Source organism: Ahaetulla prasina, chromosome 4 (assembly GCF_028640845.1).
Source record: "Ahaetulla prasina isolate Xishuangbanna chromosome 4, ASM2864084v1, whole genome shotgun sequence".
Classification (NCBI taxonomy): Eukaryota; Metazoa; Chordata; class Lepidosauria; order Squamata; family Colubridae; genus Ahaetulla; species Ahaetulla prasina.
Window position 1 is genome coordinate 148,316,783 of NC_080542.1, and position 21,166 is coordinate 148,337,948.

At 44.2% G+C, this 21,166-nt stretch overlaps 1 protein-coding gene across 27 annotated transcripts in view; it reads right to left on the reverse strand.

Moving 5' to 3' along the window:
* Positions 1-21,166, reverse strand: part of LOC131198937 (protein piccolo-like) — a 135,380-nt gene that overhangs the window by 54,095 nt on the left and 60,119 nt on the right. For 17 of the 27 annotated variants that reach the window (XR_009155201.1, XR_009155199.1, XR_009155197.1 and 14 more), the window contains 10 exons: positions 19,997-20,128; positions 16,130-16,234; positions 14,220-14,336; positions 10,302-10,403; positions 9,182-9,283; positions 7,574-7,888; positions 6,832-6,978; positions 4,749-4,901; positions 3,409-3,561; positions 2,069-2,221 (listed from right to left, as the gene is read on the reverse strand). Coding sequence is in view for 22 of the 27 variants with exons in the window: in XM_058184270.1 (XP_058040253.1) it covers positions 2,069-2,221; positions 3,409-3,561; positions 4,749-4,901; positions 6,832-6,978; positions 7,574-7,888; positions 9,182-9,283; positions 10,302-10,403; positions 14,220-14,336; positions 16,130-16,234; positions 19,997-20,128 (1,479 nt within the window). In the remaining 5 variants the exon portion in view is untranslated. The remainder of the gene's footprint in view (positions 1-2,068; positions 2,222-3,408; positions 3,562-4,748; positions 4,902-6,831; positions 6,979-7,573; positions 7,889-9,181; positions 9,284-10,301; positions 10,404-14,219; positions 14,337-16,129; positions 16,235-19,996; positions 20,129-21,166) is intronic. The other 10 variants (XM_058184257.1, XM_058184253.1, XM_058184255.1 and 7 more) reach the window with 10 other exon arrangements.

Genomic DNA, 21,166 nt, shown 5'->3' on the forward strand with positions numbered 1-21,166 from the left:
ATGATTAATGTTGTATGGAATAAAACTGGAATTGAATCTGGATGTTTGGCTTCACATAACACGAAGCCCCCTCCCAGAAGGTAATAAGGAAAACTGGAGAAGATGTGTAGTGTCCCAGACAATCCTGCTGAAGCATCGCTTATATGTCTTGGATAGAAGGAAGCGAACTACCAATAATCTTTTCCACTGCCCTCACCACTCTCTCTACAGCCTTCCTGTCCGAAGCTGTAATGCTTCCCAACCACCCACCATCTCTTTTTAATGACCCTATAATCCCTTGCGGGATGGAGTCTGGGCAACTGAAATGGAACTGAGTATTTACTGACTGGATGCCCTTCCTGGCACCAATGCAGAGTTATATTCAGCAGATATTCTCAACGTACCCAGAGAGAGAAATATCTGCCTCTACCTAGGATTGAACATAGCCTTCCGATTGTGAGGTGAGAGCTCCACCTCTAGGCCACCACACCACTCAATGCTTCCCAAACACTGTCCTCACCACTCTCTCTACAGTAGGGGTGTAAAACTTGATTTCATTGAAAGCTGCATCAGGGCTGTGTTTGACCTTGGGGGGGGCAGGGGCAGGCATGACCAGTTAGATGTCACTCATCGAGGCTCTGTTTTCACTTGCTACAGCCTCCTGCAGTCCTCTCCAAGTGAAAACGGAGCCCAGGCGGGCTGCATGTGGCCTCCCCGAGCTCAGTTTTCACTGGCAGAGGCACTGTGGGCTGGTCCTTCACTGTTTCCATGGCGGATCCACAGGCCAGATCTAAGCAGCCCTAAGGCCAGATCAGGCCTATGGGCCTTGAGTTTGACACCCCTGCTCTACAACCTTCCTGTCCGCAGCTGTAATGCTTCCAAACCATTGTCCTCACCACTCTCTCTACAGCAGGGGTGTCAACATCAAGGTCTGCGGGCCAGAACCGGCCTGCAATGTGGTCGGATCGGGCCTGCAGGGCCGTCTTGGTCTACAATGCAAAGAGGAAACTTGCCAGCAGTTTGGGCAGTGAGGTCAAGCTGGCCACCCCCACCCAGTCGGCCATGCCCGCCTGGTCCCCCGAGGTCAATCACAGCCCTGATGCAGCTCTCAATGAAATTGAGATTGACACCCCTGCTCTATAGAAAGTGGTAAGGAGAGGGATGAATAGATCAAACAGAATAAACAGGTATTCTTAAGCATCGCTAACCCCACATTTTAGCTTTCAGTGGCTGCTTGTCCACTCTCCTATTATCTTGGGGATGATGGGCATTGTAATCCAATGGTGGTAGGTTTGAGGAAGGGCTGAACGTCTTCACTTTGTTAAAATGTTTTCCAGATCTGTCCCTTTAATCAGGATTTAAACCTTGAAATCTTCTACTTCAGAAGATCAGCATACTTGCAAGCTAAGATGTCTGAGACACAGCTAGAAATGAGATAGACAGACAGGAGTAGACTGGACAACTGTTTGTCCAGGATGGTATAAGGTCTCCTGCCTTGGGCAAGGGGTTGGACTTGGATCTCCGAGGTCCCTTCCAGCCGTAAGATTCTATGACTCTTCCTGCAAGAGTGGAAGTCTCAACTTAAGGGAAGAAATCTTTTTTCTGGACTTCCACACAATCTATTACTCAACCACAGAAGGTCATCGAAGTGTCTCTGAACATCTCAATCCCTTAGTGTTCAGAAGATGTATTTAAGGAGAACGAGGGACAACATACGGAAAGTCCGCTTTCTCGCAAGTGCAGGCCAATGTCGTTAACAGACCTTCCCAAAAGTGTTGATCTTAGTGTCTGGTTTAAATGGTTCTCAGGAACCCACAGAAATAGGAAGATCAAAACAAGGAACTGCGTGGGACACAGGTATCAGGGCAACTAAGGTAAGCCATCCAGTTTTGGTGGACAACATTAGCAGAGGCAGGGAGAAAGCAGTGACGGAAGAAGATGTTGTAAGATCTACCTTCCAGAATAGAAGACCTGAGGTTCTTCAGCAACCAAGAGAAAGGCAAGTTGCAAGGGAGAAAAATTGCCGGATGGAGAAGGAAGAGAAGATCTTCAGAGAAGGTTCAGCTTCTACTTCTCCATAGATACTCACCCCCTTGTTCTGGAGGCAGCTTTCCTGCAGGTGGCTCTACAGGATGGGCAGGTATTTCCTTTTCCTTCGCCTTGACCAACTTGGACTCATCAACAAAGGACCTTGGAGAGTCCAGGTGGGGCTCCTCCCCAAGAACAGGTCCCATCGACTCTGCTGAAGACAAAAACCAGGATCATCACCACAAACCGAAGAAGTTTCTCCAATGACCAGAAGCATCGTGGTCCCGTGGACAAACTCAGGCTGGTCTTGCCCAAAAAGATGTTCTCCAAAAATGCTGGAAGAACCATCTCCAGAACTTCTGGGCTTCAAAGGATCCTTTCCAAGAATTTATTTTTTCTTTTTCTTAAGTTTTTTTTTAATTTTTCCATTTTTAAAATACAAACATTCCATCTTTCCTTAAGCAGTGTGTCGTCTGGTTACAACTATCTCTGTGCAACATCCTTCCACATTTGCAACCTCTCTAAGCTTAAAATTACAATACATTAAACAGTTAAACATTACAAAACTCTTCATTTTCTTCTTAATATCCTAATGATAGTACAACAATAACATTGAACATAGTTAATCTCATCATACGTATACCAACAGCTGTCATCTTATTTATATCTCTATCTTAATATATTTTCTATTTTTCTTTAATCTCCTTAATTTCCCAATTCCTTTTTTATTCTCTAACCATTGATAAAATACTTCCCATATCATATAATATTCAGTTTGTTCTCTCTCCTTAATTGCTAGTGTTAATATCTTCATTTCTGCACATTCTAGTATTTCCCTAAATCCCCTTCCCATCAGTGGGAATCTCTTCACTTTTCCAATGTTGTTAAATACAATTCTAGCTGTGGTTAATATATGAATCATTAACTATGCATTCTCTTTATTATTAGTTTCAGGTAAGATCCCCAGAAGAAATATTTCTGGTTTTAACGCAATATGCTGTTTTGTCATCTTTTCCAAACATGTCTTTATTTTTGTCTAATATTATTTTGCTTCTTCACATGTCCACCACATATGAAAGTAAGATCCAGGTAACTGGCGGGACTTCCAATTAGCCGATTTATCTTTAAACATCTTTGCCAACCAAGGTGCCATCTATAAAACATCTCATACGAATTCTCCTTATATGCAGTTGACATCGTTAATTTATAATACCTGTCCCACAATTTCTACCAGTTATCTAATTCTATCGTATAACCAAGATCTACCTGTCAGATCAGAAGACCTGAGATTCTTCAGCAACCAAGAGAAAAGCAAGTTGCAATGGAGAAAAATTGCAGGATGGAGAAGGAAAAGAAGATCTTCAGAGAAGGTTCAGCTTCTACTTCTCCATAGATACTCACCCCCTTGTTCTGGAGGCAGCTTTCCTGCAGGTGGCTCCACAGGATGGGCAGGTATTTCCTTTTCCTTCGCCTTGACCAACTTGGACTCATCAACAAAGGACCTTGGAGAGTCCACGTGGGGCTCCTCCCCAAGAACAGATCCCATCGACTCTGCTGAAGACAAAAACCAGGATCATCACCACAAACCGAAGAAGTTTCTCCAATGACCAGAAGCATCGTGGTCCCGTGGACAAACTCAGGCTGGTCTTGCCCAAAAAGATGTTCTCCAAAAATGCTGGAAGAACCATCTCCAGAACTTCTGGGCTTCAAAGGATCCTTTCCAAGAATTTATTTTTTCTTTTTCTTAAGTTTTTTTTTAATTTTTCCATTTTTAAAATACAAACATTCCATCTTTCCTTAAGCAGTGTGTCGTCTGGGTACAACTATCTCTGTGCAACATCCTTCCACATTTGCAACCTCTCTAAGCTTAAAATTACAATACATTAAACAGTTAAACATTACAAAACTCTTCATTTTCTTCTTAATATCCTAATGATAGTACAACAATAACATTGAACATAGTTAATCTCATCATACGTATACCAACAGCTGTCATCTTATTTATATCTCTATCTTAATATATTTTCTATTTTTCTTTAATCTCCTTAATTTCCCAATTCCTTTTTTATTCTCTAACCATTGATAAAATACTTCCCATATCATATAATATTCAGTTTGTTCTCTCTCCTTAATTGCTAGTGTTAATATCTTCATTTCTGCACATTCTAGTATTTCCCTAAATCCCCTTCCCATCAGTGGGAATCTCTTCACTTTTCCAATGTTGTTAAATACAATTCTAGCTGTGGTTAATATATGAATCATTAAATATGCATTCTCTTTATTATTAGTTTCAGGTAAGATCCCCAGCAGAAATATTTCTGGTTTTAACGCAATACGCTGTTTTGTCATCTTTTCCAAACATGTCTTTATTTTTGTCTAATACTATTTCGCTGCTTCACATGTCCACCACATATGAAAGTAAGATCCAGGTAACTGGCGGGACTTCCAATTAGCCGATTTATCTTTAAACATCTTTGCCAACCAAGGTGCCATCTATAAAACATCTCATACGAATTCTCCTTATATGCAGTTGACATCGTTAATTTATAATACCTGTCCCACAATTTCTACCAGTTATCTAATTCTATCGTATAACCAAGATCTACCTGTCAGATCAGAAGACCTGAGATTCTTCAGCAACCAAGAGAAAAGCAAGTTGCAATGGAGAAAAATTGCCGGATGGAGAAGGAAGAGAAGATCTTCAGAGAAGGTTCAGCTTCTACTTCTCCATAGATACTCACCCCCTTGTTCTGGAGGCAGCTTTCCTGCAGGTGGCTCCACAGGGTGGGCAGGTATTTCCTTTTCCTTCGCCTTGACCAGCTTGGATTCATCAACAAAGGACCTTGGAGTGTCCACGTGGGGCTCCTCCCCAAGAACAGGTCCCATCGACTCTGCTGAAGACAAAAACCAGGATCATCACCACAAACCGAAGAAGTTTCTCCAATGACCAGAAGCATCGTGGTCCCGTGGACAAACTCAGGTTGGTCTTGCCCAAAAAGATGTTCTCCAAAGGTGCTGGAGGAACCATCTCCAGAACTTCTGGGCTTCAAAGGACCCTTTCCAAGAATTTCTTTTTCTTTTCTTTTTTATTTTTTTTTTATTTTTCCATTTTTAAAATATATACATTCCATCTTTCCTTAAGCAGTGTGTAGTCTGGGTACAACTATCTCTGTGCAACATCCTTCAACATTTGCAACATCATTCACATTAATATTACTTCTCTAAGCTTAAAATTACAATACATTAAACAATTAAACATTATAAAATTGTTCATTTTCTTCTTTATATCTTCTAATGATTGAACAATAACATTGAACATAGTGATTCTCAACATACGTATACCAACAATTGTCATCTTATTTATATCTATCTTAATATATTTTCTATTTTTCTCTAATCTTAATTTCCAAATTCCTTTTTTATTCTCTAACCATTGATAAAATACTTCCTATATCATATAATATTCAGTTTGTTCTCTCTCCTTAATTGCTGATTTATCTTTAAATATCTTTGCCAACCTCGCTAGTGCTAAGTGCCATCTATAAAACATCTCATACGAATTCTCCTTATATGCAGTTGACATTGTTAATTTATAATTCCTGTCCCACAATTTCTACCAGTTATCTAATTCTATCGAATAGCCAAGATCTACCTTCCAGAGCAGAAGACCTGAGATTCTTCATCAACCAAGAGAAAGGCAAGTTGCAAGGGAGAAAAATTGCAGGATGGAGAAGGAAGAGAAGATCTTCAGAGAAGGTTCAGCTTCTACTTCTCCATAGATACTCACCCCTTGTTCTGGAGGCAGCTTTCTACAGGTGGCTCCACAGGGTGGGCAGGTATTTCCTTGGCCTTGACCAACGTGGACTCATCAACAAAGGACCTTGAAAGTCCACGGGGCTCCTCCCCAAGAACAGGTCCCATCGACTCTGCTGAAGACAAAAACCAGGATCATCACCACAAACCAAGAACTTTCTCCAATGACCAGAAGCATCGTGGTCCCGTGGACAAACTCAGGTTGGTCTTGCCCAAAAAGATGTTCTCCAAAGGTGCTGGAGGAACCATCTCCAGAACTTCTGGGCTTCAAAGGACCCTTTCCAAGAATTTCTTTTTCTTTTCTTTTTTATTTTTTTTTTATTTTTCCATTTTTAAAATATAAACATTCCATCTTTCCTTAAGCAGTGTGTAGTCTGGGTACAACTATCTCTGTGCAACATCCTTCAACATTTGCAACATCATTCACATTAATATTACTTCTCTAAGCTTAAAATTACAATACATTAAACAATTAAACATTATAAAATTGTTCATTTTCTTCTTTATATCTTCTAATGATTGAACAATAATAACATTGAACATAGTGATTCTCAACATACGTATACCAACAATTGTCATCTTATTTATATCTATCTTAATATATTTTCTATTTTTCTCTAATCTTAATTTCCAAATTCCTTTTTTATTCTCTAACCATTGATAAAATACTTCCTATATCATATAATATTCAGTTTGTTCTCTCTCCTTAATTGCTGATTTATCTTTAAATATCTTTGCCAACCTCGCTAGTGCTAAGTGCCATCTATAAAACATCTCATACGAATTCTCCTTATATGCAGTTGACATTGTTAATTTATAATTCCTGTCCCACAATTTCTACCAGTTATCTAATTCTATCGAATAGCCAAGATCTACCTTCCAGAGCAGAAGACCTGAGATTCTTCATCAACCAAGAGAAAGGCAAGTTGCAAGGGAGAAAAATTGCAGGATGGAGAAGGAAGAGAAGATCTTCAGAGAAGGTTCAGCTTCTACTTCTCCATAGATACTCACCCCCTTGTTCTGGAGGCAGCTTTCCTACAGGTGGCTCCACAGGGTGGGCAGGTATTTCCTTGGCCTTGACCAACGTGGACTCATCAACAAAGGACCTTGGAAAGTCCACGTGGGGCTCCTCCCCAAGAACAGGTCCCATCGACTCTGCTGAAGACAAAAACCAGGATCATCACCACAAACCGAAGAACTTTCTCCAATGACCAGAAGCATCGTGGTCCCGTGGACAAACTCAGGCTGGTCTTGCCCAAAAAGATGTTCTCCAGAAATGCTGGAAGAACCATCTCCAGAACTTCTGGGCTTCAAAGGAGCCTTTCCAAGAATTTCTGTGGAGGGCCTTAAGACCTCTTTATCATTAGTCCAGTCCCAACACAACTGGAGAACATCAGGGAACACCAGGGATTCAATGGTCCTTGACATTTATTGTAGATCTGTCTGCCACCCACACTATTACGTCCAACTCAAGAAGGTCTTGTGCTGAACAGCAGGGCGTTGGGACACAACTCAGGAAGCCAAGAGAATACTCCTGGATCAGAAGTGCTCTTCTGATCCGTCTCCCAAGTATGTCATGGAAGCCCTTCTAGTTGAAATTCTCCAGCCCCCAACTCAATATCTATCAAGAGCACCCCTGAGAGAAGAGGCTCAGGCTTAGAGAAGAGAGGAAGAAAAAGAGTTTGACTTAGAATGGTAGGAGACGACAGCCCATCATGAAACTTTGATTTGTTTTTTTCAACGTTCTCCTTACCTGCAAGATGTGGAAGATGCTCTCCAGGTTTGGTTGGCGTTGGTTGAAACAGATCTTCTGTATTGAAGTCGGGACATGGTCTCTCTTCTTCTGGAGCGGGAAAGGGAAGTGATGGCTGGGCCTCCTCTGCTTTTTGGGCTGGAAGGTTGATTTCCATCGGCTGTTGGCCAAGAAAACCGTCTTTCTCCTTCGGAGAGGGAAGGGACTGGCTCCCTTCTTCTGGTTTCTCCAGCATAGGACAACTGCCGGCGGTGAGGACAATGATATCTTCGTCTTCTGATTTTAGTTCTTTCGACACGGAGGTCTCTAGGAAGCCTGTTTTGGAGAAAGGAAGAAAGAAAAGAGTTGTCTCCTTCTACTTGGAAACTGCTCAGATGTTCTTGAGTGGCCCACAGTTTTCAACTTTCCAAACCATCCATGGTCAGTGACGTACCACCACCATGAAGCCACTCTGTCCCATCCATTGGAAGTCCTCCAGAAATCAGGAACGAGGAACGGGTGGCTGCCGTTCAGGTTCAAACCAGAAAAGGTGCACCATCAGAGAGATAACAGAATCCCAGAGTTGGATGGGACCTTAGAGGTCTTCAAGACGAACCACCACCACCCCAAGCAGGAGACCCTGGTGTCATTTCAGACAACCATCTGACCAGATGTTGAGCAGGCTTGCTCCATCTACGAGCCAGCACATCCTTACAGAAGGAGGGTCTTTTAATGGACTCCATTAAGGGAGGTTTCTAGGAAAATATGCATTGGAGTTGGGAAGGTGGTAAGGAGGTTACCCCACACGCTCCACTCCCTTCTACCGATGGCACTGATCATGTTACCTAGTTGGGTTGTGAAATGTCTGCAAGAAAACAGCCAAGCTTAGAGCACCAAGGGCCCCATGGTCCTTTTCCTCTTCCTCCTCCTCTCCTCTCCACACACACCCCTCCCTTCTAACACTGATGATGTTACCTAGTTGGGTCATGAAATGTCTGCAAGAAAACAGCCTAGCTCAGGAGGCGGAGGAACTCCTCCTCCTCCTCCTCCTCTCTACAAGACCCCCTCTTTTCTAGCACTCATTACATTTCCTAGCTGTGTCATGAAAGGTTTGCAAAAATTAGCCAAGCTCAGAGAGGACCAAGGAGCCCACAGTTGTCTTATAAGTGGAACGACTTGCCTGCAGAAGTTGTGAATGCTCCAACACTGGAAATTTTTAAGAAAATGTTGGATAGCCATTTGTCTGAAATGGTGTAGGGTTTCCTGCCTGGGCAGGGGGTTGGACTAGAAGGCCTCCAGGGTCCCTTCCAACTCTGTTATTATGTTATGTTATATCTTCCTCTCCCTCTTCTTAAGGGGATGGATGGGTAGCTGGGTGAATGAATGAATGTGGCAGCTTATGAGCCTTTTTCCCATTCTTTTATTTAGTCTATTGATTGATTGATTAGCCCTTGGGCCACATCAAAGTGCAGAGTTCCAGAAACAAATTATTACTAGAATTTGATAAAAGCGATTTAAAACGAAATTAGAATAAAATCCAATCTACAATTCTTCAACCCAAGGAAGCAGCTGCGACACGGGCCAAGGAAGTGGGCCCGATTCTGGCTGCCTGCTCCTCACTCGGCTCACCTGCTTGAGGTCCTTTCTGAAGAAGCAAACCTTGGTCCAGCGAGGGTTCAAATCCCATCAGCTCCTCCATGGTAGGGACAGCGCCCTCAAACGCAGGAGGAACTGCAGAAGAAACAGAGGAAAATAGATTTACAACCGCGCATTATCTTCTTTTTAAATATTTGTCAGGAAGAGATCACGGTGGACTTCGGTAGGACGGTTCTATTCTGTTCTGTTGTCCTCCCGAGCCAAACTAAAACCCCAAAAGCATCAGCAGATCCTCCAGAAATCCGTTGCCTTGAAGGATAGAGCTGGCTCTCTGCGGTGTGAAGGGAGAGAGGAAGGATGAGGAAGAGGATGGGAGAAGAAGGACTAGCGTCCAAAGAGCTGGGTGGATTCCTTGCAGACATTTTATGACCCGACTAGGGAACATCATCGATGCTGGAAGAAAGAGCGGAAGGAAGGATGGGTGGAGGAGGAGGACTGTGGGGTCCTTGGTACTCTCTGAACTGGGTGGTTTCCTTGAAGACATCTCGTGACCCAACTAAGGAACATCATCCGTTCTTCAAGGGAGAGGCGGTTTGTGTAGAGGAGGAGAAGGAGACAGAGAAGGGAAATGAAGAGGAGAAGGAGAAGAAAAAAAGGAAAAGGATGGATGGAAAAGATGAAGGAGAAGGTCAAAGGGAGAAGGCAAAAAAGGTGGATGGATGGAGAATATGAAGAAGATGGATGGAGAAAGTTAAGGGGAGAAGAAGGAGAAGGAAGAAAATGAGAAAAAGAAAAAGGAAGGATGGAGAAGATGAAGGAGAAGATGGATGGAGAAAATTAAGGGGAGAAGAAGAAGGAGAAAAAGAAGATGGATGGAGATGATGGAGAAGACGGATGGAGAAGAGGGGAGAAAGAGGAAGAGAAGTTGATGGTGCCCCTCTTATCCTCTTATCCAATGAGTTGTATGGAGCAAACTCTGAGATGCTTCCTCAGCCAAAGGGCACACCATCGACCCAAGTAGACAAAACCACTTTCACGCACAGGACGTTGTGGCAGGACACCTCAACCCCTTGTCTTCTCCACCATCTTCTCCACCCAAAGACGCCCAACCCAAAAGACGTATGGAGGGATGGGGGAAGCCCTCTTCTCTCACCTGAGGAGGCCATCACCTGCTCTGCTTCTGGAGGGGTGAGCTCTCCAGAGCAGGGAGCATCTTCAGCAGGGTGGAGCTTCTCCATGGGGACCTGGTGGACCTCTGTGAAGAAGACAAGAGGTGAGATGTTTCCACCTCAGAAGACCCATGGCAGACCTTGACCAGGTCGGTCCTCTGGCCCCCAGCTTGGTCTTCCACGAAACCAGGTGGGACACGAGGTTCCTTCCAATCTTCTCCAGAGAACCCAACATCTCAAGGGGATTTTGAAGGACCACGCCAAGACCTGTGGACCATTGAAGGTCACCCCACTTCCCGGTGTCCCCCACAATTATTTGGGGAGTCAAGAAAGGAGGATGAAGGTTGAAGAGAAGGACATGCTCTTCATTCTCCAGCCATTGGTGGACAAGACGCAGGAAAGAGGATGCCATCGGTAAGAGGAAACACGAGGCCTTCCGAGAAGACGGTCCTCACATTACGGCCACCACCTTAGTGACCGTTCCACATTACGATGAGGCCAAACCTCCTGCCCAAAGGCGAGGATAGCTTCCTTTGAAGGCAAACTTGATGGAGAGAAGAAGATGACAGAAAGAGAAGAGGACCTCACCCCAGATTCAAATCTACAGGACACTGTTACGGCTAGTCCTCAACTTATGACTGCAAGGCAGAATTGCATTCCCATCGCTAAGCCAGACATACAACTGCAAGGGAGAGGGTAATTCGCACTGCAAACCGTGGTGGCGGTTCATTCCATTGGGCTCTGTTGGACAAGCTGTTTTGCCCACGGCTGTTAAGCAAATCACACGGTCGTTAAATGAATCCGGCTTCCTGCATTGAGTTTTATTGTCAGAAGCTGGTTAGGAAGGTCACTAATGGTGATCACGTAAACCATGATTAATGCATGCTGGTTAATAAGCCCCCGAATATGGATCCTGGGGAAGTTAAGAGTGAGGACTCGTTCTATGTCGCATTTTTCAAGGAGGTCATAACTTGGAACATTCACTAAACGAAGCGTTTTGTCAAAGACTGCCTAAACTTTCTGGGCCAGTAGCCTGAGAACCTTCTTTTCCTGGGGCAGAAGTCCCTGATCATAAGTAACCCTCTTTTCTGTGCCATCGTAACTTGGAACGGTCAGTAAGTGAACTACCTATGTTTTTCCCGCTCTTTTGTTGGGGCAAAAGCAGGAAAAATACAGGTAGTTCACTTAGTGACCGCTCCACATTACGATGAGGCCAAACCTCCTGCCCAAAGGCGAGGATAGCTTCCTTTGAAGGCAAACTTGATGGAGAGAAGAAGATGACAGAAAGAGAAGAGGACCTCACCCCAGATTCAAATCTACAGGACACTGTTACGGCTAGTCCTCAACTTATGACTGCAAGGCAGAATTGCATTCCCATCGCTAAGCCAGACATACAACCGCAAGGGAGAGGGTAATTCGCACTGCAAACCGTGGTGGCGGTTCATTCCATTGGGCTCTGTTGGACAAGCTGTTTTGCCCACGGCTGTTAAGCAAATCACACGGTCGTTAAATGAATCCGGCTTCCTGCATTGAGTTTTATTGTCAGAAGCTGGTTAGGAAGGTCACTAATGGTGATCACGTAAACCATGATTAATGCATGCTTTAGCCCCCGAATATGGATCCTGGGGAAGTTAAGAGTGAGGACTCGTTCTATGTCGCATTTTTCAAGGAGGTCATAACTTGGAACATTCACTAAACGAAGCGTTTTGTCAAAGACTGCCTAAACTTTCTGGGCCAGTAGCCTGAGAACCTTCTTTTCCTGGGGCAGAAGTCCCTGATCATAAGTAACCCTCTTTTCTGTGCCATCGTAACTTGGAACGGTCAGTAAGTGAACTACCTATGTTTTTCCCGCTCTTTTGTTGGGGCAAAAGCAGGAAAAATACAGGTAGTTCACTTAGTGACCGTTCCAATTTACGATAGCAGTGGAAAAATGGATTCACGACCGTTTGTCATGCTTAACAACTGTCGTAGCATCCTCGCGGTCAGATCTAAATTCAGATGCTCGGCAACAGACTCATACTCGTGACGGCCGCAGTGTCCCTGGGTCACATGACCTGATCCACTTTTGCGACGGTCTAATAAGCGAAGTCCATGGGGAAGTCCGCTTTGCTTAATAACCAAGCAACCACAGCAATTCACTTAATAGGCGACCAGAAAGGTCATACAAGCCGGCGTAACTCACTTAGCAACTGTCTCGCTCAGCAACAGAAATTCATTAGCGAAGTCAAAAAGAGGGAAGCCAAATTTGCTTAACAACGGTGGCAAGCCAGATCACAAAACAGGACGAAACGTTAACCCTGAACCAAGGTTTCACTTAGCAATGGAAATCTTGGTCGTAAATTCAGTCGTAAGCACCAGTGTTTGCTTCCCAGCAAAAACGAATCTAGAAGGGCTGAGATTCTTGAGTCGCAGCAGGGAGTCCTCGACTTATGACCAAAATGGAGGCCTACATTTCTATTGCTAAGCGAGAGAGTTTTTATGTGAGTCTAGCCCCCGTTTACCATCTTTCTTGCAATTGTCGTTAAGTGAATCACAGGTAATCCTTGCCTTACAATAGTTCATTTAGCAACCGTTCGAAGTGACGATCGCACAGGAAAATGGGACTGTGCTTCACACTTAATGACCATTGCAGCCCCATGGTCACGTGATCAAAATTCAGCCGTTTGGCCGCTGACTCATATTTACGACGGAGTATCCCCAGGTCACGTGATCCACTTTTGCCACCATCCGATGAGCAAAGGGAGGAAGATTCATTTAACGAACATGTGACTTATCAACGGCAGTAATTCACTTAACGACCGTGCCAAGAAAGGTTGTAACATGAAGCAAATCCCTTCTATTTGAAAATCTTTTCTCAGGTTTAGATAAGCAACGGATAATTATGTAAGAAAATGATAATAATGTATTTGTGGAAAAATGGTAATAATTTAAATTGAAGTGAAGAAAGAAGAAATAACAAAAGAAAGGAGCCAGGAAGAAACGGAAGGAATTATTGATGTTTTAAACGTATGTTTGTCTATAAAATAAAAAAATATTTCTTTTACAAAAAAGAAAGAAAATATTTTCTCAAACATGTTTCACACTCACGACCGTCGCAGCATCCCCAATGATCAAAATTGGCAACTGACTCATAGTTATGACAGTTGCTGTCTCTTGAGGGCCACACAATCCCCTTTTGCGACTGTCTGACGAGCAAGGTCAGCGGGGAAGCCAGATTCCCTTAATAAATGCATGACTCACTTACTGACAGCAGCGATCCGTTTAACAGCTATTGAAAGAAAGGTCGTAAAAGTGAATCAAAGCTCACTTAACAACTGTCTCGCTAAGCCACAAAGATCTGGAGCATGAAGGCTGCCTCTACAGCAGTGGTTAAAATTAATAACACGGTCATTAAGTGAACCCTGGCTCGCTTTGCCATAAGGAGGACAATTCGAATCCTGTAACCCAGCATCCAAACAAACTGCAGCCAGTCCTCAATTTACGACCGTTCGTTTAGGGATGGTTCGAAGTTACAACAGCACTGAAAAAAGGGACTTGGGAGCAGTTTTCACACTTAATGACCATCACATTGCCGAAGGCGACCTTCGGACAAGTAGAGTTAATGGGGAAGCCCGCTTCATTTAATGACTAACTCAACAAAGGCGGTTATTCACTTAACAACTGTGGCAGGAAGAGTCGTCAAAGGAGCATTTTCTGACCTTCTGACAAACTGGGGATGCCGCATCCATGTCATGGCTGCATGATTCACTTAGCAACAACTGCGATTTGCTTAATGACGGGTGCCAAAAGACACTGCCTGGCTGAAATTTTGTGGGCTCAATTGCGGTCGTAAATCGAGGACTGCTTGTATTCCCATCGTACGTCCTGATTTTTCCCGCCTCCCTTTCCAAACCCGGGCTTACCTGCTTGGCTCTGATTTGGCGCTGGGTTGAGAAAGGACAGGAGTTCAAAACCAGCGGCTGTTGGATGAGTGAATCCCAGAGGGGGAGGTTCAGAAAATTCGGTTGTTCCAAAAGGACCTGGAAGAGACAAACCTGAGTTTGCAACAAGCCACCTTTTCTTTGCCTGTGAGCACAAACCGAGATTAGATCAGGAGGGGGAAAAAAATTAAGAAATTTATAGAATCCACAGAAGGACTCTGGAAGGGACCTCGGAGGGCATCCAGTCCAACCCCCTGCTCGAGTAGGAGACCGTTATAGAATCATCGAATGACAGAGTGGGAAGGGACCTTCAAGGCCATCTAGTCCAACCCCCTGCTCCAGCAGACCTTCCATTAAAGGCAGACCTGATAGGGAGAGGAAGCAGACAGAGAGGAGGAGGTCACTCTATTGTTTTCTGCTTTCAATTTTGCTGCTCCTCGGACTTATGACCACAAGGCAGGACAGAATTTCCATCGCTAAGCCAGACTTACAACTGCAAATGTGATCAGAGTCTGTCCTGCTCCATTTGACAACCTGTTTTTCCCATGGTTGTTAAGTGAATCACTGTTCTTAACCGACTCACAGAGTCTGCTTCCCTTCTTGAGTTTGGTTGTCGGAAGCTGGGAGGGAAGATCCCTAAGGGTGATCACATAACCCTGGGGCACTACAACCATGGCGGAGGAGGAGGAGAAAAAGGCTTCCTGCTTGAGCATGGGGTTGGATTAGATGACCTCCAAGGTCCCTTCCAACTCTGTTATTTGGAGGAGAGGAAGAATTTCTTGTTTTAATCAGACAGGGAAGAACAAGCTGTTCATTTCTCCTTCCTTCATTTTCCTCCTTTCCTCTTTCTTCACTCTTCATCTTTTCTTTCTTTCCTCCCTTCTTCCCTCCTCATTGGTTTCATTTTCTCCTTCCTTCCTTTTGTTTTTTTCCTACCTCCTGCGCGCACTCTCTCCTGTTTTTTGTTCCTTCCTCCCCAATTCCTTCCTTCCTTCCTTTCTCTTCCTTTCCTGTCTTTCTTATCCACCCATCCTTTTTCTCCTTCCTTCCCGCCTTGCTCCCTCCTTTCCCTTCCCTTCATACATCCACCCATGCACTCATCCATCCTTTTTACTCCTTCCTTCCTCCTTCTTTCCTTTCTTCCATCTATCCAACCTTTTTTCTCCTTCCTTCCTTCCATCCCCTCGCTCTCTCCTTTCCTTTCCCTTCATCCATCCACCCATCCACTCACCAATCCTTTTCTTTCTTCCTTCCATACTTATTTTCCTTTCTTTGCCATCCATCCTTCTTCCTCCTTCTTTCCTTTCCTTCCTTCCATTCATCCATCCTTTTTTCTCCTTCCTTCCTCTGTCACTCCCACCTTTCCCTTCCCTTCGTCCACCCATCCTTTTTCTCCTTCCTTCCTTCTTCTTTCCTTTTTTTCTCTTTCATCCATCCTTTTTTCTCCTTCCTTCCTCTGTCACTCCTACCTTTCTCTTCCCTTCCCTTGCCTTCATCCACCCATCCTCCTTTTTCTTCCTTCCTTCCTTCCTCTTTCTTTCCTCCATCCATCTACTCATCCAACCATTCATCCTCCTTTTCTTACTCCTCCTTCCCCTTTTATTAGTACGTGTTAGCTGTAACACTCTTTGCCAAACTTTTGATCAGAAAATTCATTTTTAAACAAAAAACAGATGGCAGCACACATGCAAATTAACAAGCCATCATGCAAATTAGAAACAATTAGCCAGGAAGCAGAATTAGTTTCCAAAGCAGCCAAGAATAAAAGAGGTTGCTGGGCAGAATAACCCCTTCCTGGCAACCGAGGACTGGAGGGGGAGAGTAAGTCACACAGTGGAGTAGGATGGCCTAAAAATCGAGCACGTCAACAAAACGAGGACTGCAAAATGTACTGTGGGATCCTTTCAGAGCGCCAAAATATTGTCCGAAACCCATCATGTCTTCGGGAAGGAGAAGCAGGTCGGACTGGACGTCTTCTCGGGACGTCGGGAAAACCTCTGGGGGAGGGGACAATGGACAGTCATGTGATTTTTCCCGCGTTGGAAATCGGGGACGTGTGGTAAGGTTCAGGTATGGGATACAGGAAATCCTCGAGTTATAACCGTTCACTTGGGGCCGTTGGATATTCCCTTGGCTCTATCTGAATACAGGAAGTCCTCGACTTACAACTGGTCACTTAGTGACTGTTGGATGTTCACACGGCTTTAAGTAGAGGTAGTTCTCAACTTACGACCGGTTGAAAGTCGTCAATTTACGACCGGTCAAAAATCCTCGATTTATGACCGGTCAAAAGTCCTCTTCCTGTTCAAAAGAACTGGAGTTTCGGCCAGTCATAATTCTTCGACTTACTATGCAGCTTTATCTGGGACAGGACTAGCCTGATTTTTATTTTTATTGGATGGGTTTTTAAAATTTTGTGATTTTACGGGGGAGTACGTTTTTTAACATTTTGGGCATTTAAATTAGTTTTTTAAGGGATGTTTTTAATTATTGTGTGTATTTATATTTTATCTGCCTGTTCACCGCCCTGAGTCCTTCGGGAGAAGGGCGGTATACAAATTAAAATATTATTATTATTATTATTATTATTATTAGGAGTAAAGATAAGTCTTCAATGTGCATCCTCTCGCTTAAGGACCGTTGGATGTTCTCACAGATTTATCTGACTACAGGCAGACCTCAACTTACAAAAGGTCGTTAAGTCCTCGACATACGACGCAGCTCTATTTGGAACAGGACTACAGGAAGTCCTCTATTTATGACCAGTGGCTTAGTGATCGTCGGTCTGAGCACAGATAGTTTTGACTTATGACGCAGCTCTAACTGGGACAGGAGTACAGATAATCTTCTACTTATGACACATCATAAGTCCTCGGCTTATAACGCAGCTCTATCTGGAGTACAGATAGTCCTAGATTTATGACAACAGTTGAGCCAGACGTTTCTGTCCCTAAGTGAGACATCGGTGAAGTGTGTTTTATCCCATTTGGTGACATTCTTTCCACAGTCGTCCAGCGCAGTCGTTCAGTTAGTCACACGGTTGTTAAGCGAATTCCCCACTGAAATTGCGAAGGTCACAAAAAAGAGGACCGTGCAACCAACTTCAAGACACAAGCGTCATAAATACGAATCGGTCGCCAACCATCCCACTTTTATTCCTATGCTGCGACGGTCATTGGGTGCGAAAAACAACCGTTCTGTTCCGTGCCGCGCTAACTTCAAACGGCCACTAAATGAACCGTTGTTAGGCCAAACGCAAACCGACGAACAGGCCGGGTTTCAAACTGGAAGCAGAGAAAGTTCTCCAAAAAGGAATCACTTTCTCCAACGAACCAAAAATAAAAAAATAAAAAACAGGGTTATATTCTCAAAATGAGGGTGCTGGCTGGGTTTTTTTTTTAGCCTTGTTTTGAACTCGACACCCATCCGACAAATCATCTGGATAGTCCCTGACAGCTATCCTAGGACACTTCTGGTGGAACAGAGGCAGTCAGGCGGGCAAAAATCCCCACCTCGACCTTCAAACAGCTTCTCTCTCTCTTCCCCCCCCCCCTAAAAATGGAAACGGTGCCCTGCGGCCGTACGGCGTTTGAGACGTGGCGGAAGAAATTTCCGTTGGCGAGATTAGAAAGGAGACTTTTGATGTTGAAATGACTGGGCGGGAAGCGATCGAGTTAGCGAGATAAGAGGGGGAGGGAGGGGGAGGCAGAGAGGGAGAGGGAGGGAGAAAGGGAGAAAGAAAGAGGGGGAGGGAGGGGAGAGGAGAAAGTAAGAGGGGAGGGAGGGAGGAGGGGAGGGGAGGAGAAAGAAAGAGGGGAGGGAGGGAGAAAGGGAGAAAGAAAGAGGGGAGGAGGGAGGGGAAGGGAGAAAGAAAGAGGGGAGGGAGGGAGAAAGGGAGAAAGAAAGAGGGGAGGGAGGGAGGGGAAGGGAGAAAGAAAGAGGGGAGGGAGGGAGAAAGGGAGAAAGAAAGAGGGGAGGAGGGGAGAGGAGAAAGAAAGAGGGGAGGAAGGGGAGAGAGAGGAGGGAGAAAGGGAGAAAGAAAGAGGGGAGAGAGAGGAGGGAGAAAGGGAAAGAAAGAGGGGAGGGAGGGGAGAGAGAGGGAGGAAGGGAGAAAGAAAGAGGGGAGGGAGGGGAGAGAGAAGAAGGGAGGCAGAGGGGGGGAAGGGAGGGGGATGGAGGGGAAAGAAAGAGGAAGGGAGGCACAGAGAGGGGGAGGGAGAGGCAGGGGAAGAGAGGGAGGGGGAGGGAGGGAGAGGAAGAAAGAGAGAGAGCATCCCCTTCTCCCTTCTAGCACTGAGGGTGTTCTGTAGTTGGGCCATGAAACGCCTTCTCCATTTCACTCTCCCCCTCCTCTTCATCACACCCTTCCTTCCTTCCTTCCTTCCTTCCTTCCTTCCTTCCTTCCTTCCTTCCTTCCTTCCTTCCTTCCTTCCTATCTCCTTCCTTCTTCCCTCCCTCCCTTCCCAAAACTGATGATGTTCCCTAGTTGGGCCACGAGACGCCTGCAAGGAAACCCCCCCCCCCAGCTCAGAGAACACAAAGGACCCCGTAGGGTTCAACCCTAAACTACACAAATTTTAAAGCACGGCGGCTGGGGAATTCTGGGAGTCAAAGTCCACCCCTCTTAACGTTTTCCGGGTTGAAAAATGTTGATATAAACTAGGTCATTTATTTTTATTCTTTCTAAATCATTCAAAGTATTTACTGAGCTAACTGGGAAGTCCAAGTTGTTTTTTTTTCCTCTTTTAAAAAGCCTGATTGGTCAACAGCCAAAATAAACTTTTCAATAATCGCTTTAAAATGCCTCGACTCCGAATTGCATCAGCAATTGGAAAGAATTCAGCTTTTTATTCCTAGACCAGTTTAGGAATCTCTCTCTGATATATATATATATATATATATATATAAAAAAAATCAACTGGGAGAAAAAAATTATAAATTTCCTCCTGCAGCCTGGAAAGGAAGTGAGACAGCCTGCCTTCTTTCTTTCCTTCCCCCATATCCTGTAACCAACGATTAAAAGGATAAATCGATTTAATGCAGGCCATCTGTATATCTCCTTCCGATAATTTCTCTCTTCCCGTTTTCCATCCAGGAAGCTATTTTGAGACAAGGACTCTGCAAGAAAATCAATTTTTAGTAGCATCTGTTTAATGCACCAGCTACACCATGAAGACAGAATGATTTAAAAATAGGTTTTTAATGGTCCAATGCTAGGAAGGTCTAGAAAGAAAGAAAAAACAACCAGTTTTTTTAGGCTGAACAGTAGGAATTTGCAGGAGGTCCTCGACTTATGACCAAAATGAGACCCAAATGTATGATGCTAAGCGAGAGGGTTGTTAATTTTGTAGCATTTGAAATCTTCCCGGGCGCCATCATTACATGAACCCCTGCAGGTTGTATAGTTTGGAACACGATTCGTTTAACGACCACATGATTCGCTTAACAACCACATGATTCACCTAACGACGCCATTTGCAACATTGCCAGCCGGCTTATGAAAAGCAAAGTCAATGGAGGCTGCCAGATTCGCTTAATTCTGTGATTCACTTAACAACCATGTGATCCATCTAACAACGTAACTTGCAATGTTTTCAGCTGTCTTCTGACAAGCAAAGGCAGTCGGATTCGCTTAATGACCAAGTGATTCATTTATTGATAATCTGATTCACTTAACGACCACATGATCCACTTAACGACCACAGTGAGTCTCAGGGAACTGAGCGCTCGTTGTTTTTTTTCCAATGCCACTCTCTTACCCGCCACGTCCATCGGCTTAAATCTGAGCTGTGACTCAAAGCCATGGCTGCTGTCATCCATCGGCCACACATCGTTGTGATCGAGGAATTCTTTGTACGACATCTGTTCCTCCATGATTTTTCCAGAAGGTTCTAGAAAATGAAAATAATAATAATAAATAAAAAAATAGCGGTCCTGTTATTGATACTCAATATGTTCTTCAAAACGCCTTGAGTACAGGCGGTCCTTGACTTACGACCGGAAGGGAGCCCCAAATTCCTTTAGTTAAGTGAGACAATCTCTTAAGGGAGGTCTGCCCCATTTTACGACCTTTCCTGCCACCCTTGTTAAGTGAATCACTGCAGTTGTTAAGTTAGTCCCACGGTTGTTAAGTGAATCAGGCTTCTCCCCATTGACTTCCCTTGTTGGGAGGTCGTAAAAGGAGATCACGTGACCCCCGGGACACTGCGACCGTCATAAATATGAATAAGCCTCCAAATGTCTGAATTTTGACAACATGACTACAGGCAGTCTGCAAAGGTTGTAAGTATGAAAAATGGTTGTAAGTCCCTTTTTTCAGTAGCGTTGTAATTTTGAACAGTCACTAAATGAACCGTCGTAAGTCGAGGACTACCTCTAAACCCAAAAGAAAAAACACAAATTGTGTATACATAGTCCTCAGCTTACAACAGTTCCTTTAGTGACCATTCGAAAGCACAACAGCACTAAAAAAAAAAAAAACAGATTTAGGACCACTTTTCACACTTACGACCATCATGGTCCCGTGATCAAAATTCAGGCGCTTAGACGCGGACTCATATTTATGATGGTTGCAATGTCCCGGGATTGTACGATCCTCTTTGCAACCATCTGATGAGCAAGGGGGAACCCAGATTCATTTAACAACCTTGTGACAGACTTCCCAATTGCAGTGATTCGCTTAACGACGGTCAGAAGAAATGGGACAAAACTCATTTGACAAATGTTTCTGTTAGCTACAGAAATTGGGGGGGGGCGCTCAATGGCGATCATTAAGTTGAGGATTACCTGTATAATGTAGGATGTAAGAATTGCAACGGTCACTATGTGAGACAAACAGGCAGAAGACTCTGAGAACGAATCCATGAACACCAAGTAACAGATAAAAGACGTGATGAAAAATTCTTTATTTTGATGACCTGAAGACAGAC